General features: G+C 36.3%; 1 protein-coding gene and 1 long non-coding RNA gene across 4 annotated transcripts; both read left to right on the forward strand.

Annotated features, from left to right (window-relative positions):
- Nucleotides 1-3605: 3605 nt before the first annotated feature.
- Nucleotides 3606-4175, forward strand: LOC147499040 (uncharacterized). The gene has a single exon (XM_086563405.1). The coding sequence runs from the start codon at nucleotides 3606-3608 to the stop codon at nucleotides 4173-4175; it is 570 nt and encodes a 189-aa protein (XP_086419531.1).
- Nucleotides 4176-6773: 2598 nt separating this feature from the next.
- On the forward strand, nucleotides 6774-11374 carry LOC147499041 (uncharacterized). 3 transcript variants are annotated; one of them, XR_015194398.1, is made up of 7 exons: nucleotides 6774-7057; nucleotides 7486-7716; nucleotides 7796-7906; nucleotides 8566-8794; nucleotides 9740-9825; nucleotides 10198-10273; nucleotides 11082-11374. It is a non-coding gene; the product is annotated as an uncharacterized LOC147499041 (long non-coding RNA). The 3 variants fall into 3 exon arrangements; XR_015194400.1 differs by having other exon boundaries at nucleotides 6921-7057; nucleotides 8566-8685; XR_015194399.1 differs by lacking the exon at nucleotides 6774-7057 and having other exon boundaries at nucleotides 7489-7649.
- Nucleotides 11375-19756: the final 8382 nt, after the last annotated feature.

The raw sequence follows: 19756 nt of genomic DNA on the forward strand, positions 1-19756 counted from the left end.
ATCAACAAAATTATGCATTTATTTCAATTTATAAAACTAGAATTTAACTACTTAAGCACTTAATCCATTAATTAATACTACTATGTTTATATATATATATAGTCCACAAGTCTACAACAAATTATTAACTTTCTATAATACTATAAGTCTATATAACCCTACTATCATATTGAGAAAACAATAAAAGATTAACCCTACTATCATGCTATAATGTTATAAGTCTATATAATGTTATAATGTTAACTTATAAAAGGTTAACTTATAATGTTATAACTCTATATAACCCTACTATCATGTTAAATAAACTATAAAGGATTAACATTAAAAGTAAAAAATTACCTTGTTTTGTTTTATTTTTTTTAAGTGGAAAATTTATTGATAATGATAACAAATTTTACAAATAATTAGGACAAACATACAACAAGCTGCGCCCCAAGTCCTTTATGAATTTGTGTTTTTTTGTTTTTTTGGGTTGAGGTCTGACGTTTGTTTAAGAATTGAGAGTGAAAGAAAGGAGGGAGAGCTGTGAAAGAAAGGAGAGAGAGCTTACGGGTTTGTTATGGGTGATTATAATTATACAAACTAATCGGAATGGAAGTACTAAATTCCGCGTCCTCTGGATCCCGTGGCCGCCGAGCTGCCTATAGGAAATTTCCAAATCCTGATCATGCTTCTCGAGTACCGTCACCTGTGCCGCCATCTGAGGAGATTATCGAAGTGATTAACACGCTACAACGGGATTTAGACTGGTAAACAAATGCACTTGAACCTATAATTTTATTAGTAAAGAAACGAGATAATATGTTAATATTTATATTGAATGCAGCTACGGGTAGTAGCCACACGATGCTATGAGATCCATAAGGAGGAGAAGGCTCGCTTAGCTAGAGATATTGCAGCACGAGATGCAGAGCTTGATGCACTGAAGGAGGAGTTATCCCGTTACCATAACAGTGCTTGAACTGTTCCTATCGTAATTTAGATTTGGTGCTCATATATGTCATGAATTAGCTTGTTTGAAATCTGGAGAGATAAAAACTCTATCGATAAGTTGGATATGTTGAATGTGTAACCATCCTAATAAATATTAGATGGTGGTTTATCGTTGCCACGACTATATCAATGCAACTAAGTCACTTGAGGAACATGCGTAGTTACATTGCTGTCCTTCTTGGTCATTTGAGAACAATTACTCTAGTGACTTCTCTGGTCATATTTGGCTCGCTTGGGATCCTTCTAAGCTATTTGTCTCCAAAATCCTGGAAAGTGCTCAATTTATTCATGCTCAAGTCACTGTACTACCTTCTGCACAAGTTTTTCATCTCATGAGTATCTATGAAAGCAATAATAGATCTGAAAGACAGATACTCTAGCAAGATCTCATCAACCTGCATGGAACAGTTACTGGCCCTTGGTGTGTGATGGGTGACTTTAACAATGTCCTTTACTCTCATGAAAGGATCATCTTAGAATTGGTTCATCCTAGGGAAACTACTCCCTTTGCTCATTGTCTCAACACTGTAAGTCTTTATAATCACAGCTCTAGTGGATGTTTATTTTACCTAGACTAATAATGGAGATGTCTTATTTAGAAAGTGGTCCAAGATAGACAGGTGCCTGATTAACCCTATGTGGGTAACTATGTTCCCCTATTCTGGAGTCGAGTTCTTACCACAAGGTCTCTCTGATCATACTCCGGTTGTGTTAACTCTTTCTAACAAGATTATTTGCAGACCTCCTTTTAGATTTTGCAACTACTGGCTGGTCAATCCTTTATTCAAGGATACTCTTCGCAAATGTTGGTCTATACCAAACTAAGGAAATCCTTCCTATATGCTCTCAAAGAAGCTTAAACTTCTAAAAGCTTACTCTCAAAGGATGGCCTAGACTCAACTCCATAGATCTTCAGAATTTGGTGAACACTGCAAAAACAAATCTTGAAGAGATTCAAAAGCAACTGCATGCAAAACCTCTAGACATTCATCTATTCAATCTTGAAAGAGTAAAAAGGTCGGAGCTATGTTCTCTCATGCTCATGAAGGAATATGATCTTTTGCAAAGAACTCACATTGATTGGCTATCTTTTGGGGACAAATGCAATTCTTTCTTTCACAACTCTGTAAAAGAAAAAAAAAATACCAAAAATAACGTTTGGTATATTATTGATTCACAAGGAGATATACAGGAGGGACAAGACAATGTGGCCCAAGCATTCATTTCTTATTACTCTGATCTCTTGGGTGAAGCCTCTCTATCTACATGCTCTCCTCAGTTCCTCGAGCTGCTAGATCTCCATGTGTTAACAGCAGACATGGCCAATAACCTGGTGAAGGATATTTCAGACTTGGAAATCAAAGAAGCAATTTTCTCTATGGATGATAATAAAACCCACCAGGACCAGATGGGTTTAACTCCTTCTTCTTCAAGAAATCATGGGATATTGTGGGTAAATATTTCATTCTTGCCGTTAAGCATATGTTTTCACATAAATCCATCTAGAGAGGTACAAACTCTACTCTTCTATGTTTAGTACCTAAAACTCTTGCTCCTTCTAAGGATGATGAATTCCGACCCATTGCTTGTTGTAATACTATTTATAAATGTGTTACTAAGATTCTTACAAGTAGGATGAAAGATTGTATTTCTTTCTTAATCTTTGGAGCTCAGTCTGCATTTGTACTAGGCAAAAACATCCAAGATAATCTCATTATGGCCCATAAACTTATTCGAGGCTACTCAAGGAAACATGGAACAAGAAATTGTGCTAACAAGATCGATATCAGGAAAGCATTTGATTCAATCAACTAGAATGCAATGGAAATGATTTTGCATAGTTTTGGATTCTCCCTTCTCTTCATAGATTGGCTTACTATGTGCTATGGCTCTCCATCATATACCATTATTATAAATGGCACTTCTGAAGGCTTCTTCGAAGGTGAAAAAGGTTGGCAACAAGGTGATCCTATCTCGCCATATATGTTTGTTCTGGTAATGGAGATACTATCTGGACTTCTAAGGCAAGCACTCATCTCTGGGTAGATTCATCCGCACTCTAAGTGCAAAAAATTAAGTATCTCTCATTTGTTTTTTGTGGATGATACCTTCCTATTCTGCAAAGGTGACATGGACTCCATGCTAGCTATGAAGGAGATACTCTGGAAATTCTCACAAGTTACAGGACTGAATATAAACTCTGCCAAATCCACTCTTCTTGTTGGTTGTATGTCTAACGCTGCTGGTGAGGATTTAGCCAATGCAATGGGCATCTCTCTCATATCACCTCCTATCTCTTATCTTGGTCTTCCCTTGACATCATCAAGACTTGGAATAAGAGATTGTCTCCCATTGGTGGAAAGATTAACTTCCAGAATATCTAACTGGAAGAATAAAACTTTGTCCAGAGCGGGTAGACTTGAACTCATTCAGTCAGTACTGTCATCCTTCCAAGTTTATTGGTCCAAACATTTGTGCTACCTAAGAAAGTTCTTGACAAAGTTTCCAAGATTTGCAATCGATTTCTTTGGTCTGGCCCTAGCATGGCAAACAAGATGCACCATGCAAGTCATGAGGTTCTTAGATACTCAAAGGAGTAGGGAGGTTTGGGCATGACTGATGCACGAACATGGAATAAGGCTGCATATTGTGGATTAGTTTATAGAATTGCAGTGAAAGAGGACTCTTTGTGGGCAAACTGGACATGGAGCCAACAGATCAAAAAGCAGTATTTCTGGACTATGAAAATTCCTTCCAGCTGCTCTTGGGTTTGGAGAGGAATACTACAGCACAGAGATATAGCCAGAAATCATATTAAGTATATTATTGCAGACGACATAAATACTTGGTTCTGGCATGACCTATGGTGCACAAGCAAACCTCTGTGGGAGATACCAGAAGCAAGGAATCTTATCAATCTCAATGAGGCTGCAAAAGTCAGTGATATATTGGAACAAGGAGAATGGACTTCAGCTATCACTTCTCTTCCAAATGGACACATCAAGAATTCTATTATGGGGAATGAAGTAAATAGATATTTAGAGAAGGATGAAGTGGTATGGGCTCCTAGTACCACAGGTGACTTTACAGTGAAATCTGTGTATGCAGTGCTCAGGAAAATGCAAACTAAGGTGAAATGGTATAGAGTGGTGTGGGGGAAGCTCTCTGTACCTAGTTTCTGAAGCCAATGTTAGAACAATTAAGTTCCATATCCTGTGAGAATCTAGCCAAAAGTCTTATCTGAATAATTATTGAGTGATAACACAAAGGATGTCCGGATAGAAAGACCACACGTCCACTTGCTTGATCACCACGCCATATCCTAAGAGAGAATTTAGGCCTTTTTTTTTTTTTTTTTTTTTTTTTTTTTATCGATATAGCCAAATAAACGTTAAAACCCCAAAAAGATAGTTTTCCTCTAGTTACCCCTCTTAAGCCTTCACCCTTTCTAAAAGGCTTTTTATTTTTCACCAAAAATTTCTAACCCGTTACAACACACAATAAAAAGCTTATCTAGCTGACAAGTTGAAAACTGGATGCATATCGAAAAAAAGAGAAGATAAGACCTTGTACAAAAATAGAACAGTTATTGCTTCAAAAAGAAAAGAAAGAAAAGAAAAGAAAGACCCATCAAAAACCAAAACTCCAAAAAATTCAAATGAGTCAAAAATCGAATCTCCCAAAAGTTCAAAATCAAAAGGCGACAATATTAGAAACAAAAAGAAACAAAAGCAAAGTTAGAACTCCTAAAATTCAAAATCATATAGAGTCACAAAGCCAAAGGGCTAAAAGAATGTAACAAAATTCAGAAGCAAAAGAACAAAACTAGGTTCTTCTCTGGTTACAAGTATCTTGAATAGCTAGTTCTCGACTTATCAAATTTTGTTTTTCCCTTCCTTTTTCTTTCTAAACCATCACCCTAGCCCCGTAACTCATAATAAAAGACCTCTAGCTCGATTAGGAATAGGATGTTGTGATAGTGATAAACTGTAAAATAATAGTTTTACCTACTCTTAACTATTTATACTATGAATAAGTAAAACTAAAGCTATTTACTACTCTATATCAAAGTTATCTACTCTTGGTTATCGTGAAATATGTGGAGTTGAGAATTCGTTCCACTCCTAGCTTGTTTAAATGTAAGTTTCCCTAATTCTAACAATTCTAACAAAAACGAATGAGAGTAATGTATTTAATTATACTAATACGGTAATTGAACTAATTATGATAACTAGATAATACTAACGGAAATTTAATACTAAGATATGAATATGGAGAAGGGATTAGGGGGATTTGATTCCATTTGATGTATTCCTAATATGCTAGTATAGATTATTACAATCCTAATCAATAAAGATTAAGTGTTTAATCCCTAATTACTTAACGCAATCTCTGCCAACTAATAATTAGTATGTGAGAAAGTTCAACCCATTCTCATGGCGAATCAACTAACCTACTAGAGTGAAACTCTTAAAAGCAATAATCCTAACTAACACATCAAGTCTTCATTAAGCTTCATCAAACCCCTCTAATGGAGGTTTAGCTAGAAGTCATTAGAATATCATTAATATATAAATAAGAAGAAGACATAATGAAGAACAATAACTTGGATTTTATTAATCTAATGGAATAATGAAGAACAAACAACTAACTTAAAACTAATGAAACAACTATATGAATTAAAACCTAGGTATAATTATTCTAAATACTAAAACTAAGTTTTATAGGGTAAAACTAAATAATAACTAAGTTCCTAGGTGAGAGTAAGAGTTTGGCCTTAGTACTCTTTATATAGGAGAGGACTAGGTTTGCAATTTCATGCATAGGCTTTGGAGCCATGTTTTGGGCCCTTAAATCAAGCCCAAAACCTAATTACTTAAGTCCAAAAAGGGTTTCTCTGCTGAAAATTACTGCAACAGCCTTTTCATCCACTTCTGCTCTTCTAATTAGGTCAAGGCCTAGACCATTAGAAAGCTCTTTCTGATCCGGTCACTTTGACATATAATAGGATCAATTCCGAGGTCTAAGTACAAAGATACAGCCTGTGGAAGTTCTGTTGACTTTTCTGTTCTATTTCTGCCCGCATTGACTTTGACTTTTTAGCTTTGACCGGGCTTTAAAAAAGCTTTTTCTCCATAAATCTTGGCCTTTAATCATAGAACTTCTTAGCAACCAACCTTTGCTCCTTTATCTCGCAAAAGTGACATATTTCTTCACATATTGGTCTCCAATACCTGAAATACACAAAAGCACGTAAACAGTACTAACTCTTATTTATTATACACATTTTTTTTTGAAAAATCTTGAGGTTACAGTCCCCCCTATTATATTAAGATCTGATATATATAGTTCCTTCTTTGTCCTCCTCCACAATCTTGAGCAACTGAGCATCAAGGGGGGGGGGGGACATCCATCAACAGATTCTAGAGCTGTAAGGTAATCAGCAGCTCTATTAGTCTCCCTATAGACATGTACATAGTCTATTTTACTCATCCTAGATGCAATATCCCATGCAGATGCTCTAAGGTTCCAGCACATCCATGGCGCATCTTCTTCTTTCTTTAGAATCTGAATTGCCCTTTTGGAGTTGGAGGCTACTTCAATGTTTCTCTTGTGTAGCAGTTCATAATCAATTAGTCCTTCATGTATACACTACAAGAAAATGGACTTTTGCCCACGGATACCCAGTATTTTTTGCTATGGTCATGGACCCTTGCTATTTTGCCCATGATTATTGGCCGTAGGAAATGGTTTTCAGCTCGTATGCATACTTAAATACCATTACCCACGGTTTACTAGTTACTTGAGCCGTAGGTGGCAGCCATGAAAGAAACCATCGGGTAAGAGTTTTTTTGCTGTAGATTCACATCCATGCCTTTTGACCGTGGGCTTAGGGCCCGAAAAATTGGTCGGGGAGACCACTGTTGCTAAAACATACACTCTATCAATCAGTTATTCTATTTTCTTCTTCCCTACCACCAACCACTTAGGCCTCGCCTCCCACCCCCACTTACATTTCCTCTCTCTCTCTCTCTCTCTCTTCTCCTTCTCTCAACTCGACAAGGTAAGTAAAACAAAAAAATTGTTTCAAGCACTGATTTTTCCTTTTAGGGTTTTATTTGACAAAATTAAGAGAACTAATTTTTCAATTTTTATTTTCATATGATTTACTGAACGGGAAAGGGATTACAAGCTTTGTTTCCTTTTAGGGTTTTTTGAAATTTTTTTTGGGTTTGTTTTTGTTTCTGATGTCATAATTGTGTTGGGGGTTTTGTTTTTCTTATCGATTTGAATGATGGGGTTTGTCAGTTTTGTCTAAATCGATGGAATTAAAGGTGTTTACTCATTTTTATTGTTGTAGATTTCATTTTGATTGTTTACTAAGGTTTCATGTTTCATGTTTGTTGTTTTTCTTACTTTGTTTGTTTTAGATGAGTGATGCATAAATGACTTGTTTTTTTTTTGTTTATAATGTGGTTTTTTTTTTATCAGGTTGTGTCAAATGCAAGTCTAGATCGTCTCATCAACAAACATCAGTGGATTATTTTATGTTATTTATTGCTTGCGAACTCTGGCCCTTTGTGGTGTCTGCAATGGATATTGTTTCGGCAGTGGGCTTGATAGATTTTGAGAGGTCTTGGATATATTATTAGACAGTTAAGTATATTGCGAAAAGGTCTGGTTGGAAGCGCAATTGGATTACAATTATTTGTTATTGAAAAGGTATACAGAGGTGTTAATAGTGTTGGATTTTTTTGCTTGAAATGGCTAAAGTCCCTCCTGGTTTTCGGTTTCACGACAGATGTTGAGCTGGTTCTGTATTATCTCAAGAGGAAAGTCCTCGGAAAGCCAATGCATGTTCAAGCTATTACAGAGTTGGACCTTTACAAATTCTCTCCTTGGGATCTTCCAGGTAATTTTGGAACTTGTCAGTTAGTCATATTTGATATTGTTACCATCTATTGATTAGATGAGTGTAGTTCACATTGTCGACAAACACATTACATTGGAGTTGATTATTACAATTCCCACATAATTATTTGAAATATTTGAAATAATTAAACTGGGTTGAGAATCGATGCTCGATGATGTAGAACTCAGAACATCATCTAGATCATTAGTTCACTTCCATAATACCCTTATATAACGAGATATTATACTATAGTTAGAGAGATATTATAACTCGTCCAATGCAGTGAGTGATTTTATCAGGTCAAAAGCTGGATTAATGCCATGAGCTTGTATCAAGTAGGTAAAGTCTGATTGCTACTTAATCCATATTTTCTTTTGCTTTCATAGATGTTTTCCATGGACTGCCGAGAAATACATTGGTGTTATTAAAGACATATAAAAGAGAGATATCATGGAGTTTTGTGTGTGTGTGTGTGTGTGTGTGTGTGTGTGTATGTCTTCATTTAATTGTATTTCTCATAATCTAAGAATTATGTGACCTGGGACATGGGTTTGTGTTAGAATCATTTATTGCTATTTTTACACTCACTTTCCACTTAGAGAAATTGACACTGCTCTGTGTCCTCTAATATGTGATTTCTTCTCTTTATTCTTGGCTAGATCTGATGTGATGTGCTGTCATTTACAAGGATTAGTATAAACAGTTTGGACGAGACTCGCTTAACTACCTTTAGTTATGACAAAGAAATCACGAGACGCCTTTGTGCAAAGATGAAAGAGGTAAGTCAAGCTATATGTCGCTTGATCAGTATTTTTGACTTCCGCCAAAGGGCACTCCACTCACAAATTACCGTCGATAGAAGGCATGGCAAGAGGTGCACCCCTGTTGGTAAGAGATCTGTTTTGAATTTGTAAGAGATGTGACAGTTTCTTTTAAGTTAAGTAGTGTCTGTGTTGGAAGTTTAGGAATTAGGATTCACACTTGATCATACCGAATGGTATTTTTAATTTTATGTTGCTATATAGATCGTGTGTCTTTTAATCTTTTGGAATATGAATTGTCTTATGTGATTTAACAGTATTCTCTCTCTATAGAATAAGCTTATTTTATTTTTTGTTCATGATATGTTTGTTATTAGTTCACGATAGGCTTAGTATAGTTTAGATGGTAATTCGAGACTAGTCATTATTAGTGCCTTGCATCACTCTTTATATGTCAAGAAATTGAATCCTATACATCTGTCTACAGTTTTACAAATATAAATATGAAAGAGTAGCTGATATTTTACGAAAACCCCAAGAAATCGAGTGATTTCTATAGTTCATGTAGATGAATGTTAACAAATATAAAATTCCATCAGAAATGTATGCAAACCAATTTAGAAATACAAGCTTTTATAGTCTGTACAGGGTAATTTCCTGTTTGAGTAATCATCAAGTCCCGTTGCGCTATACTTAAAGAGCATTTAAATATTTTATCAGGCACCATTGAGTAATAGTTTATTTATAGTTGACAGTCATGTAGATTCCTTAATCCCGCTTTTTAACTTAAAATGGAAGTTACTATAATGTGTAGGAGAAAGCATGATTAGACGCACCTCCATATCATATTTATTCATCATTCAAGATTATTGATTCGCGACACAAAGACTAAACAAAGTAAACATTGTTACTGCGTTACATCTCTTTTCCATTCCGAAACTTGATTATTATAGTTTTGTCCGTTGTTAATTGTCGGAGTGTTGCAAAAATCCTATTTTAGTCAATTTTGGTATATCATTGCAATCACAAGCAATTATCTTCACGAGTTGGTCTGATTTTTTCCTTTTTGCAGTCTTGCCCTTCAAAGAGTAGACTTAAGTTATTGAATAAGATCGATGAAAAGCATCAAGGAAGTGATGCGGATGTTGAAAACTATTCGTAAGTTCAGATTTTAATAACATGTTTTTTTCCGGATCTTAGGTCAACAAGGTGCATGTAGGCTTTACTTCTATTTTGATTAGCACCATTTGATTAAGATAAATTACTGAATAGATCACTCTTTAGTTTTATACATGAATTTCTACTTTGGTTTACATTTCCTAGTTAATTTGCTTAGTTGTAACTAGTTACCGACTTTCCTTTTTCTAAGCATTTGAGTGTGCACATATTACAAGCATTGGGTCATTCAGGCCTAAGAAAATCATTGGGCTGCTTTGAGTTTTGAAAGGTTAATAACTATAAGGCGTCCTTCCAAATATTTGTAGAGAATCTGTTCATTGAGCCATTTTTCTCATTTGTGCTTCAAATAAGAGTTACTGAAAATGCTAGTGGTGAATGGGGAACATCGTCAATACTTTACGGTGAGAATATGGAAATTGGATCTCCTGTAAGTACAAATCCTTCCCTTATATATTCCAAAGTATTCTATGTGTATTAACCGTGGGGATAGGGCTCTAAAATTTTGGGCGGGTCGACTAGTTTGCTTCCCACCAACAAGAACACACTTAATAGAAAAAAGAGATTTGGACCTATGATGCGGATACGGATACGAGATGCAGTACGCAACACGGGACACGGATACGGGGTAATGATACGGGATTTTTAAAAATTAGGATCACGGTACGGCAAATCGGACACTCAAATGAAATGAATATACTATTTTATTAGTTGACGACAAGAATGGAGGAGAGGGATCAACCAGGTATGTTTCTTATGGGGTTGTTATTGATGTAAATTATGGGGTTGTTATTGATGTGCCTATGAGGGATCATATATGTTTGCTTTTGAGACTTTGTTTGAAAGCAGTTGTAGTGGAAGCACATTGGTTAAATGAGTCAATGTTGAACAAAGATGTTAAAGAGGGGAATGTGAGGTCTTTAAGTTTTAACTGTCCAGTCCTAGTTGAAGCTATGAATTGGTTAACATCTCAACTTTCTGTGTTGTATGGAGAAGCAAATGGGAGGTTCTTTGCTATTAACATGTGAAAGCATTGTGTATTGAATGTTGCATCTAGTGTATTGTTGTTTTCTTGAGAAGGAAAAGATAGGGTTTTGTAATACCGAAGTACACGACTATTTTCTTTATGGCCTTAGTAGCCTTCTTTTATTTAGTTAAGAAGAGTTTAGTTAATTATGTCATCCATTATGAGTTCATTGTAAATATTTAAGTCAACTAACAAGTTCTCCTCTATACAGGTGGTTCTCAATTGGCTAGTGTCACAAAATAACGTGGTGCCCATCTGAATTGGCAACTTCGACAATGCTGCATGTTATAGAACAAGTTGAGCCTTGTAATGTAATTGAATATCAAGACCAACTAATGGACATTCTTAAAATCAGCAAGGTCTGTGTTATGTACTACATCTGTTTCATGGTCTACTTTATAAATGTGTTAGAAGACAAACTTACCAACTGCATTGATGCTAAACCTTAATAATTGCACAATTTAATATCTCTATTATCATATTATCATATTTGTTACTGTTCTAGTAATGAGCTGCCTCCTATTGTTTTGGTTCATGGAATTTTTGGATTCGGTAAAAGGTGCCTTGTAATCTTTATATTTTGTTTGGGATTTTCACTGTTTTTCATTTTATTATTGATTGGTAAAGGGTGCAGGTGAAATGACCCAGGAATTAAAATATCAATTTTTTTTAAAAAAAATAACTCTCTGCCACGGTCCATATTCGTCGCAAAAGTACTTTTTCCCACGGTCTTTCACAGCAGAAAATATCTTCTTCCATGGACTATAACCGTTGGTACAACTAATCGTTCCCCACGGATTACAACCGTGGGAAATACTGACCTTTTTCGACGGCTTTTCCTATGGTTTTAGGCTGTGGCAATACCGACGGCAATTACCGTCGCAAAGACCGTCGCTATTGTTGGGCTTTCCCGACGGTCATCACTGTCGGCAGACCATTTTCGACACACAAAAAGCCCACGGTCCTCCGACGGTCCAAAACCGTGGGAAAAGGGTTTTGGACCGTAGGCAAAAACCTGTTTTCTTGTAGTGATAGCTTTCATCTCTTGATAGAGGACAAAGCTTTGACCTCCACTTCCAGTGTTCGGAGGCTACTTCAATGTTTCTCTTGTGTAGCAGTTCATAACCAATTAGTCCTTCATGTATAGCTTTCATCTCTTGATAGAGGACAAAGCTTTGACCTCCATTTCCAGTGTATGCTAACATAACTTCACCATTTCCATCTCTAATAGTCCCTCTCAAGCCAACATTGCTGTCAGTTAAGGACCCATCAACATTGCTTTTGACAGTGTTTGTGTCAACTGGTTTAGTCCACGTATATTATATATGAACCTGTTCCTTGAATACAACAGTAATGCCTATTTTGTTGATGAGCTGGCTTCTAGCATCAAGGTGAACTTTCGTGGTAGCCAAATAACGTTGCAAGTATGTCTTCATATCTCTTATAAGCCGAGTATAAACTACTTGCCAAGATTGTGATGTGTTCTGAAATCTCTTCGAGTTTCTTTCAGACCATATGGAATAGACTGCAGCGCATATAAATACTTTGTATATCTCGGTGACTACAAAGTTAGATGAACATGATTTCAAAATGTTGTGCCATTCCCTATTTGAAGTGAGAGTAGCGGCATGCAACCCCATAAAAGATTTAATACTGCTCCAGATGTTGTTCGAGTATGGGAAATCGAAGAAAAGATGGTTTGAGTTTTCTCTTGAGTTGTTACAGAGACAACATGATGAGTGGGTGAGTACTTTTTTCTTGATCAATCTGTCTTGCGTAGGCAGACTATTGGCAAAGAGTTTCCAAGTTGTGAAAGAATGTTTTGGCAAAACAAACTTTCCCCAAACCATGTTATACCATACCACTTTTTCTCTTGGGACTCTCAAAGCATCATATGCGTTTTTTGAAGAGAAAATGCCATTAACTGAGGGTGTCCAAATTACCTTATCATGCTCTAGGTAATTGTTAATCTCAGTTTCTAAGATATTCTTTTTGAGAACCCCTTCGGGTAAACTATGAAAAATAGCATTCCAAGATCCATTAGTGATAAGAGTGCTCACTTTTGCATTGAGAGGGACCAATAGAAGATCAGTTGCTCCTGGCATATCAATGAGCAGGGTAGATGTACACCATGGGTCATACCATACCCAAGTTCCTTCTCCATTGGCAATGCTATACTTTATAAGAGACTTTGTTATTTCTCTTGTTTTTAAGATGTTGTGCCAGGACCAAGAGCAATCTTGAGGTGTCTTTATCTTCTAGAAGTATTGATCTTTGATATTATTCTTCCAAATCCGGCTGCTCCATACAGAATCTTCTTTGGACACTATCTTGAAAACTAAGCCACAGTAAGATGCTTTGTTCTATAGTCTAAGGTCTATTAAGCCCAGACCTCCTTCAGTCTTTCTCAGAGCAATTCTTCCTTTACTTGCATGATGTATTCCCTTTTCCATATCTAGTCCACACCATAGAAAACTGTTGCAGATTCTAGTGACTTCATCAAGCACTATCATAGGTAGAACAAATGTCTTTTCCCAGTACACATGAAAAGAGGAGAGTACATAAGAAACTAACTCAAGTTTTCCTGCATGAGACAAACATCTAAACTTCCAGTTTCGAACTCTCTTTGTTATTTTCTCAATAAGGGGTTGACATTCCCTTATACCAAATCTTGATGAGACTAGGGGGAGTCCCAAATATAGCACAGGTGGTGTAACCAATTGTACTCCTATAATGCTTGCTAAGAAAAGACTCTCTTCATTACTTAACCCTCTAGTGAGGAGAGTAGTTTTGTTTGTGTTGATCTTGAGACCTGTTATTTGTGTGAAGGAGAAGAGAATAGCTTTAATTGTAACCATTGATTGAAGATCACCTCTAAAGAAGAGCATCAGATCATCAGCAAAACAAACATTAATGGTTTTTGTTTTTTTGCATTTAGGATGGGCCCTTATGAAATTAGAGTTTAAGCCTTCCTTCAAGAGAATACTTAGGATCTCCATAGTATGGACAAAGAGAAAAGGGGACATGGGATCACCCTGCCTGAGACCTCACTTGCCTTTGAAATAACCTTCAGGGGTTCCATTCACAAACACTGAGTAATATGGAGATGCGTAGCACATCTTAATCCATTGGAGCATAGACAATAGAAAGTTAAGACATATAAGCATTGCTTCAATGGCAGACCAGCTCACAGAATCAAAAGCCTTGCTGATATCCACTTTAAGAGAGCATCTCGGAGATATACCTTTTCTTGTGTATTTTCTTAAAAGCTCATGTGACAGTAAAAGATTATCTTGAATAGATCACCCTAGAATGAATGCAACCTAGTTCTTGTCAACTAGAGAGTTCATGACTTCTCTCATTCTCTTAGCCAATATCTTAGTAATGCATTTGTATGTGGTGTTACAACATGCAATAGGCCTAAAATCCGTGGCTTTTGAAGGGTTTGGTATTTTTGGTACCAAACATATGTAGGTAGAGTTGACTCTCTTAGGAACTTTCTTTGAATACATCATATATTCGATAGCTCTAGTGAAATCCTGACCAACCAGAAACCAGCAAGACTTGTAAAAGTGAGCATTGTATCCATCTGAACCAGGTGCTTTATAGCTATCCATTTCAAAGAGTGCTTCCTTAATTTCCTCTACAGTGATGTCTGCTTCCAACATAACAACTTCTTGTATACTTACTTTAGAGTGAACTTTGAGGTTTTGGAAGAATTCACAGTTGTCCTCAAGAATACGTTATTCTCCAAGTATAGATTTGAAGTGATCAACAAGAACTTTCACCACTTCAGTTTGATCAGACATTGTGATCCCTCCCTCATTCTGAATGGACCAAATCTTGTTAGTGCATTTCCTTTCCTTCACCAAGTTGTGAAAATAGGCATTTCACCTATCTCCAAGGACCATGTATTTGTTACCTGCTATATGTCTTATATCTTCGTGTTCCATGTCTAAAAGGTCACAATAATCTTTTCTCGCCTTCTTTTCAAGCTGAATCATTAATGCATCATGTGGAGAAGGCTGAAGCTGTAGTTAAATAGAGTGTAGAGAGATTCTGGCATCTTCCACTTTACTTGAAAGGTCAGTGAAGTGTTACTTTGACCATGTCTTTAATGAATATTTAAGGGCCTTAAGTTTCTGTGAAAGAATAGATATTGGGTTGCCAAGAACATGACAATCCCAAGTTTGTTCCACCACTGAAGAAAAGGATGAGTGTAGAGTCCAAGCATTCGAGAACCTAAAAGGATAGGACTTCTTAGTGTTTGCATACCATGTGAGGACCATTGGGGTATGGTCAGAAATCCCTTGTGTTTTAAATTCAACAGCAGAAGCAGGGAAAGAAGAACTCCAAAGAAGGTTAACAAGACATCTATCAATTTTAGAGCTCCTTCACAAGCTTCCTTCAGAGTTGTTTGTCCAGGAGAAAAAACTGCCCGAGTATTGTAGATCAACAGTACTAGTTGCATTTACACAGTTCTGGAAATCAACCATTTCTCTAGGGTGGGGTGGGTCTCCTCCTATCCTTTCATTTGAGTGTAGAACACTGTTGAAATCACCTCCTATACACCATGCCTGGGATATAGAAAGTGAGATGGTTTGAAGATCTTGCCATAACTGAGCTCTTTCCCTTCTTGAGTTGCTAGCATAGACTACTGAAAGGTTGTATGTTCTTGAAGTAGGTAATAAACACACTTCACAGTGCACAAACTGATTAGTCTTCTTCAGAACTTGAATCTGCACATAACTCGGATCCCAACATAACCAAATTTTTCCACTTGGATCTGCAACATAGTTGTTAGTGTGGGACCAAAAAGGACAACATAGTTCTCTGATAACATCATAATGACATTCTCTTACTTAAGTTTCAAAGAGAGCAAAAATACATAATTTATTTTCTAATCTAACCTTATTGATTTCTCTTGCCTTTGCAGGCTTGTTTTGATATTACTTTGTGGAATAGGTTGTTGAGATTTGTTCTTGCCTCTTGCTGCCTTGCCATTGGTATTTGAGTCATTTGAAGTGCTCTTTGTTGATTTGATGTTGTTATTGTGGCTTTGGGATTTACCTCTAGTTGTTGTGGTACTCGAGGAGTCTGCTAATGCCTTTTCCCTTTGAGTTTTTGATGGAATATGATCATCAAAAAATTCTTGTTGTAGCTGAGTGGTGGCCATTATTGTTGCAATAACTTGTTCCTCCACTTCTAATAACTCATTCATGGTGCATGTGTACTGTGTATTTTCAGTTCCTTCTACTTCTGCAGTGGCAACTACAGTATCAACCTCTTGAACTCTGTCACAAGTGTACTCTCCTAGTGACACATATTCAAGAAGTAAAGGATTGACTATTGGCAAAGGATTTTCTGCTAGAGCGGTCACATTTGTAATAATGTGGTCTTGAACTGGTGGAATAATTAGTGTCAATTGTGTGGTCTCGGAAGCCATTAGAGTTGGTGTTATATGATGTGTTTCTTCTTGAGGACATCGTGTATCCTCTGTAGCTGGGGCTGCTGTTACTGCTACATACACTTGTCTTTGTCTTCTGTTTCTCACTTGTTGCCAAGGCCTCAGGTTTGTATCAATTTCATCCTCTTGGGCAATGACTGGAGTAATCTGTGGATTAGGTGGGTAGCGTCCCTCTGAGTGGTAACAGTATTCACAGAAGAAGTGACATTTCTTTGAGTTGTCGCATTCCTATTTGTTCTAGCTGGGATGTTAGGACATTTAGCTAGGTTATGTCCAAATTTCTCACAATGTGAACAAGATGGGGGTTTCCATGTATATTTGATACCCACAGTAACGATTTTTCCATTACCCAAATCGAACTTGCATTAACTCGAACTTCAACAAAGATACGAGCATAATCTAGTCGTGTTCGTCGTTGGGTAGCAACATCCCAACAATGTGGTTTTCCCAAATTACTACATATCATGCTAAAACCTTTTTTAGTCCATAGCACCTTAGGGACATCATATAGTTTCACCTAGATAGGTAATCTTGATTTGAGGTGTTCTCTCGATACTCTAGGTCCTCGGACCAAAGTCGTATGATGAAAATCCTACCAGCTATGAAGATAGGCCCCCCATCCAACACTTTTTGCCTATCCTCATAGTCCATGAATTTAAAGTAGAATAAATCTCGATCAGTTGAGATTTCATATGCAGCCTTTGTTTTCCAAGCTCTGTCAAGGGTGCTCTTAACCATTGGAAAAGGCATACGCTTTTCAACAAATAAACCCACCAAGTACTCCCTCCAGAGTTCAAACCCATCTTCAATAACCTCATCAGGTACAATGGTAACATCTTCTTCTTCAATAGTCTCAAGGAACTCAAGATTTTCATTAACAAAGGTGGTATTTTGATTGTTAAACAAGGAAGACCACGTGAAAGGTGAGCTTTCACTTGAGGATGCTTGGCCTCTAAGAGCCTCAGCAAGATCTAACATGTTAGAAACAGAGAGGGAAAATCAATAAAGGAGAAAAGGAGGGAGCAACCTTGCATTTAACAATGGAAGATTACTAAAAGAGGCAAGTTTAAAAGGATAAGGTAGGAAGAAAATTTATTTACCTCATAAATGTTACCTGAAACAAAGGGGTGAGAAGCACCAGATCACGTACTCTACTTATGGGTTAAGTAGGTTCCAATCTCCAAACAAACATCTCCATTACTTATGTCAGGAATTTTCCCTATTTATTTATTATACACATAATTGGTCAAAATGTAATATTATTAAGGGGTTAAAACTACAGTTTTGGGCTCTTATCAAATAGTAAGTGGCAAGTGTGATCAATCGATCCCAGTTTCTTTGGACATCATTTGAGTATGCGAGGAATATAAGTGCTCGCTGCACTTGAGAGAACGAACATTGAGTGAATCTATCAGAGAGTTGTGATTGCAACACACCACTGTGAGAACCCACCTTAAAGAAGCTCTCCAAAAGCCTCAGAAACAACTCTGCTTTTGCATTTCATTGCTCATGTTTTGTACATTTATATTTAGATTATTAAATTACTATACATATGTTATTCTAGGTTAAAAGGAGTTTGTCCTTATTCCCTGCTAATAAGATATATGAACTTCTGAGAATAAATAAGGAAACAAGACCCTTTGTACTAAATAGAAGAAGTTTGTGAGTACCTTCACTGGAAAACTCTCACAAGGCTTAAAGCTCGTCTACTAGGGAATTCCTAGTGGTTTAAGGCCTTGTTGCATATGGTCAATACAATCACACTCTGCAAAACGAGATTAGTATAACTTATAATAAATCACTCATTTGTGATCTTAGTTTTTTCTCTCATCCTTGCTTGAGGACAAGCAAGATGCTATTTGGAGGTGGTGATCAACTCCCAAATGTGCATTTTATTACTCGTATATTGCTGCATTATAGTCCCTCTTACGCTTAACGAAAAGACAACTCATAGCTTTTATTGCCTTTTTCAGGTTAAGGAGTATTTCAGACCACTTATCATAAAAGTTGCTTCTTAGCACCAAAAGGAGCCTAAATCACACTTATTATGAAGACCAGTAGCTGCTATGGAAAAGTGCTGAAAAAGTTAAAATCAACCGGTCAAAGTCAGAAGACAAAGCCCTTAAATCAGAAGACCATAAATGGAAGCCCTTATTTCAAAATATGATGACTTTCTCCCTAAACCTACATTGGTCAAGAAAAAACCAAAAACCAAAAAGCAAAAGCAAAAGTGAAGTGTGAGGTGTCTAGTTTGTAATGGAAAAGGGCAAATCTGTAAAAGGCAAAAGTAGTAGTATATAAGCTAAAAGCAAGGGAGAAAGAAACCATCCATTGTCTTAGGATCCAAACCATTTGGTTTGTTTAATTTCTTGTCTAGTTTTTCAATTCATGTTTTTACTTTCTTGTTGTTTTATTTTATTTTAATAAACTTGTTATTTACTTGTTCTTGTTTTAAGTTTTAAGTTTCAATCTTCAATCTTCAATCTTGTTTACTTGTTCTTGTTTCAAGTTTTAATCAATCTTTATTTCTATGTTTCCAAGTCATTCCAATACAACTATTAAAGCTTTCAAGTTTTCATTAGCTTAGAACCATTCCAATCCATACAAGAGTCTACCTTTCTTCTTCACATCTCCCTCACTCAAACTCTAAACAATTTAGGATGAACCTCACTTCTAAAACAAACTTTTTGAAGTTACACACCACTATCTAAAGCTTCAGTTCACCATAAAAACTTGTCGTCTGCAAAAGTCTACAGAACCTAAAATATACCTGTACAAAAAAATTGTTGGTGAACACAGGTCTTATGAAATGTTAGCTAAAAGCCTAAAATGTAGTAATGTACCACACATAAATTATTAGTTGAACAAGTACATCACCAACCTATTCAAAGAAATTTAAAAATCAAAAGGCCCAAGTGTCGAGCATCTAGAACTGTTAACAAAAGTGAATTGGTATAATGTCGTTACTTTTAATTATTTCACGTAGGATGTTTAAGATAGTTGATCCACAACAACAACAACGTTAATCTTTTATAGTTTTCTCTATATGATAGTAGGGTTATACAGACTTATAACATTATAAGAAGTTAACAATTTGTTAAATTGTTGTAGACTTATGGACTAGATTATGTAGATATATATAGACATAGTAGTATCAATTAATGGCTTAAGTGCTTAAGTAATTAACTTCGTCAGTCCATATTAAATTCTTAGTAGTCAACTGATCAACTCCCAAATGTGCGTTTTATTAACCGTATATTCTTTGCATTCCCCATCATCATGCTTTAATGAAAAAGACAACCCATAGCTTTTACTGTCGTTTTCAGGTTAAGGAGTATTTCATACCACTTATCATAAAAGCTGCGTCTTAGCACCAAAAGGAGCCTTAATCTAGCTTATTATGAAGACCAGTAGCTACA

Source organism: Coptis chinensis, chromosome 5 (genome assembly GCF_015680905.1).
Source record: "Coptis chinensis isolate HL-2020 chromosome 5, ASM1568090v1, whole genome shotgun sequence".
In the NCBI taxonomy this organism is placed as follows: domain Eukaryota; kingdom Viridiplantae; phylum Streptophyta; class Magnoliopsida; order Ranunculales; family Ranunculaceae; genus Coptis; species Coptis chinensis.

What these genes read in the sequence shown, in the direction of transcription:
- LOC147499040 (XM_086563405.1), top strand. Translation starts at nt 3,606, where the DNA reads ATGACTGATGCACGAACATGGAATAAGGCTGCATATTGTGGATTAGTT.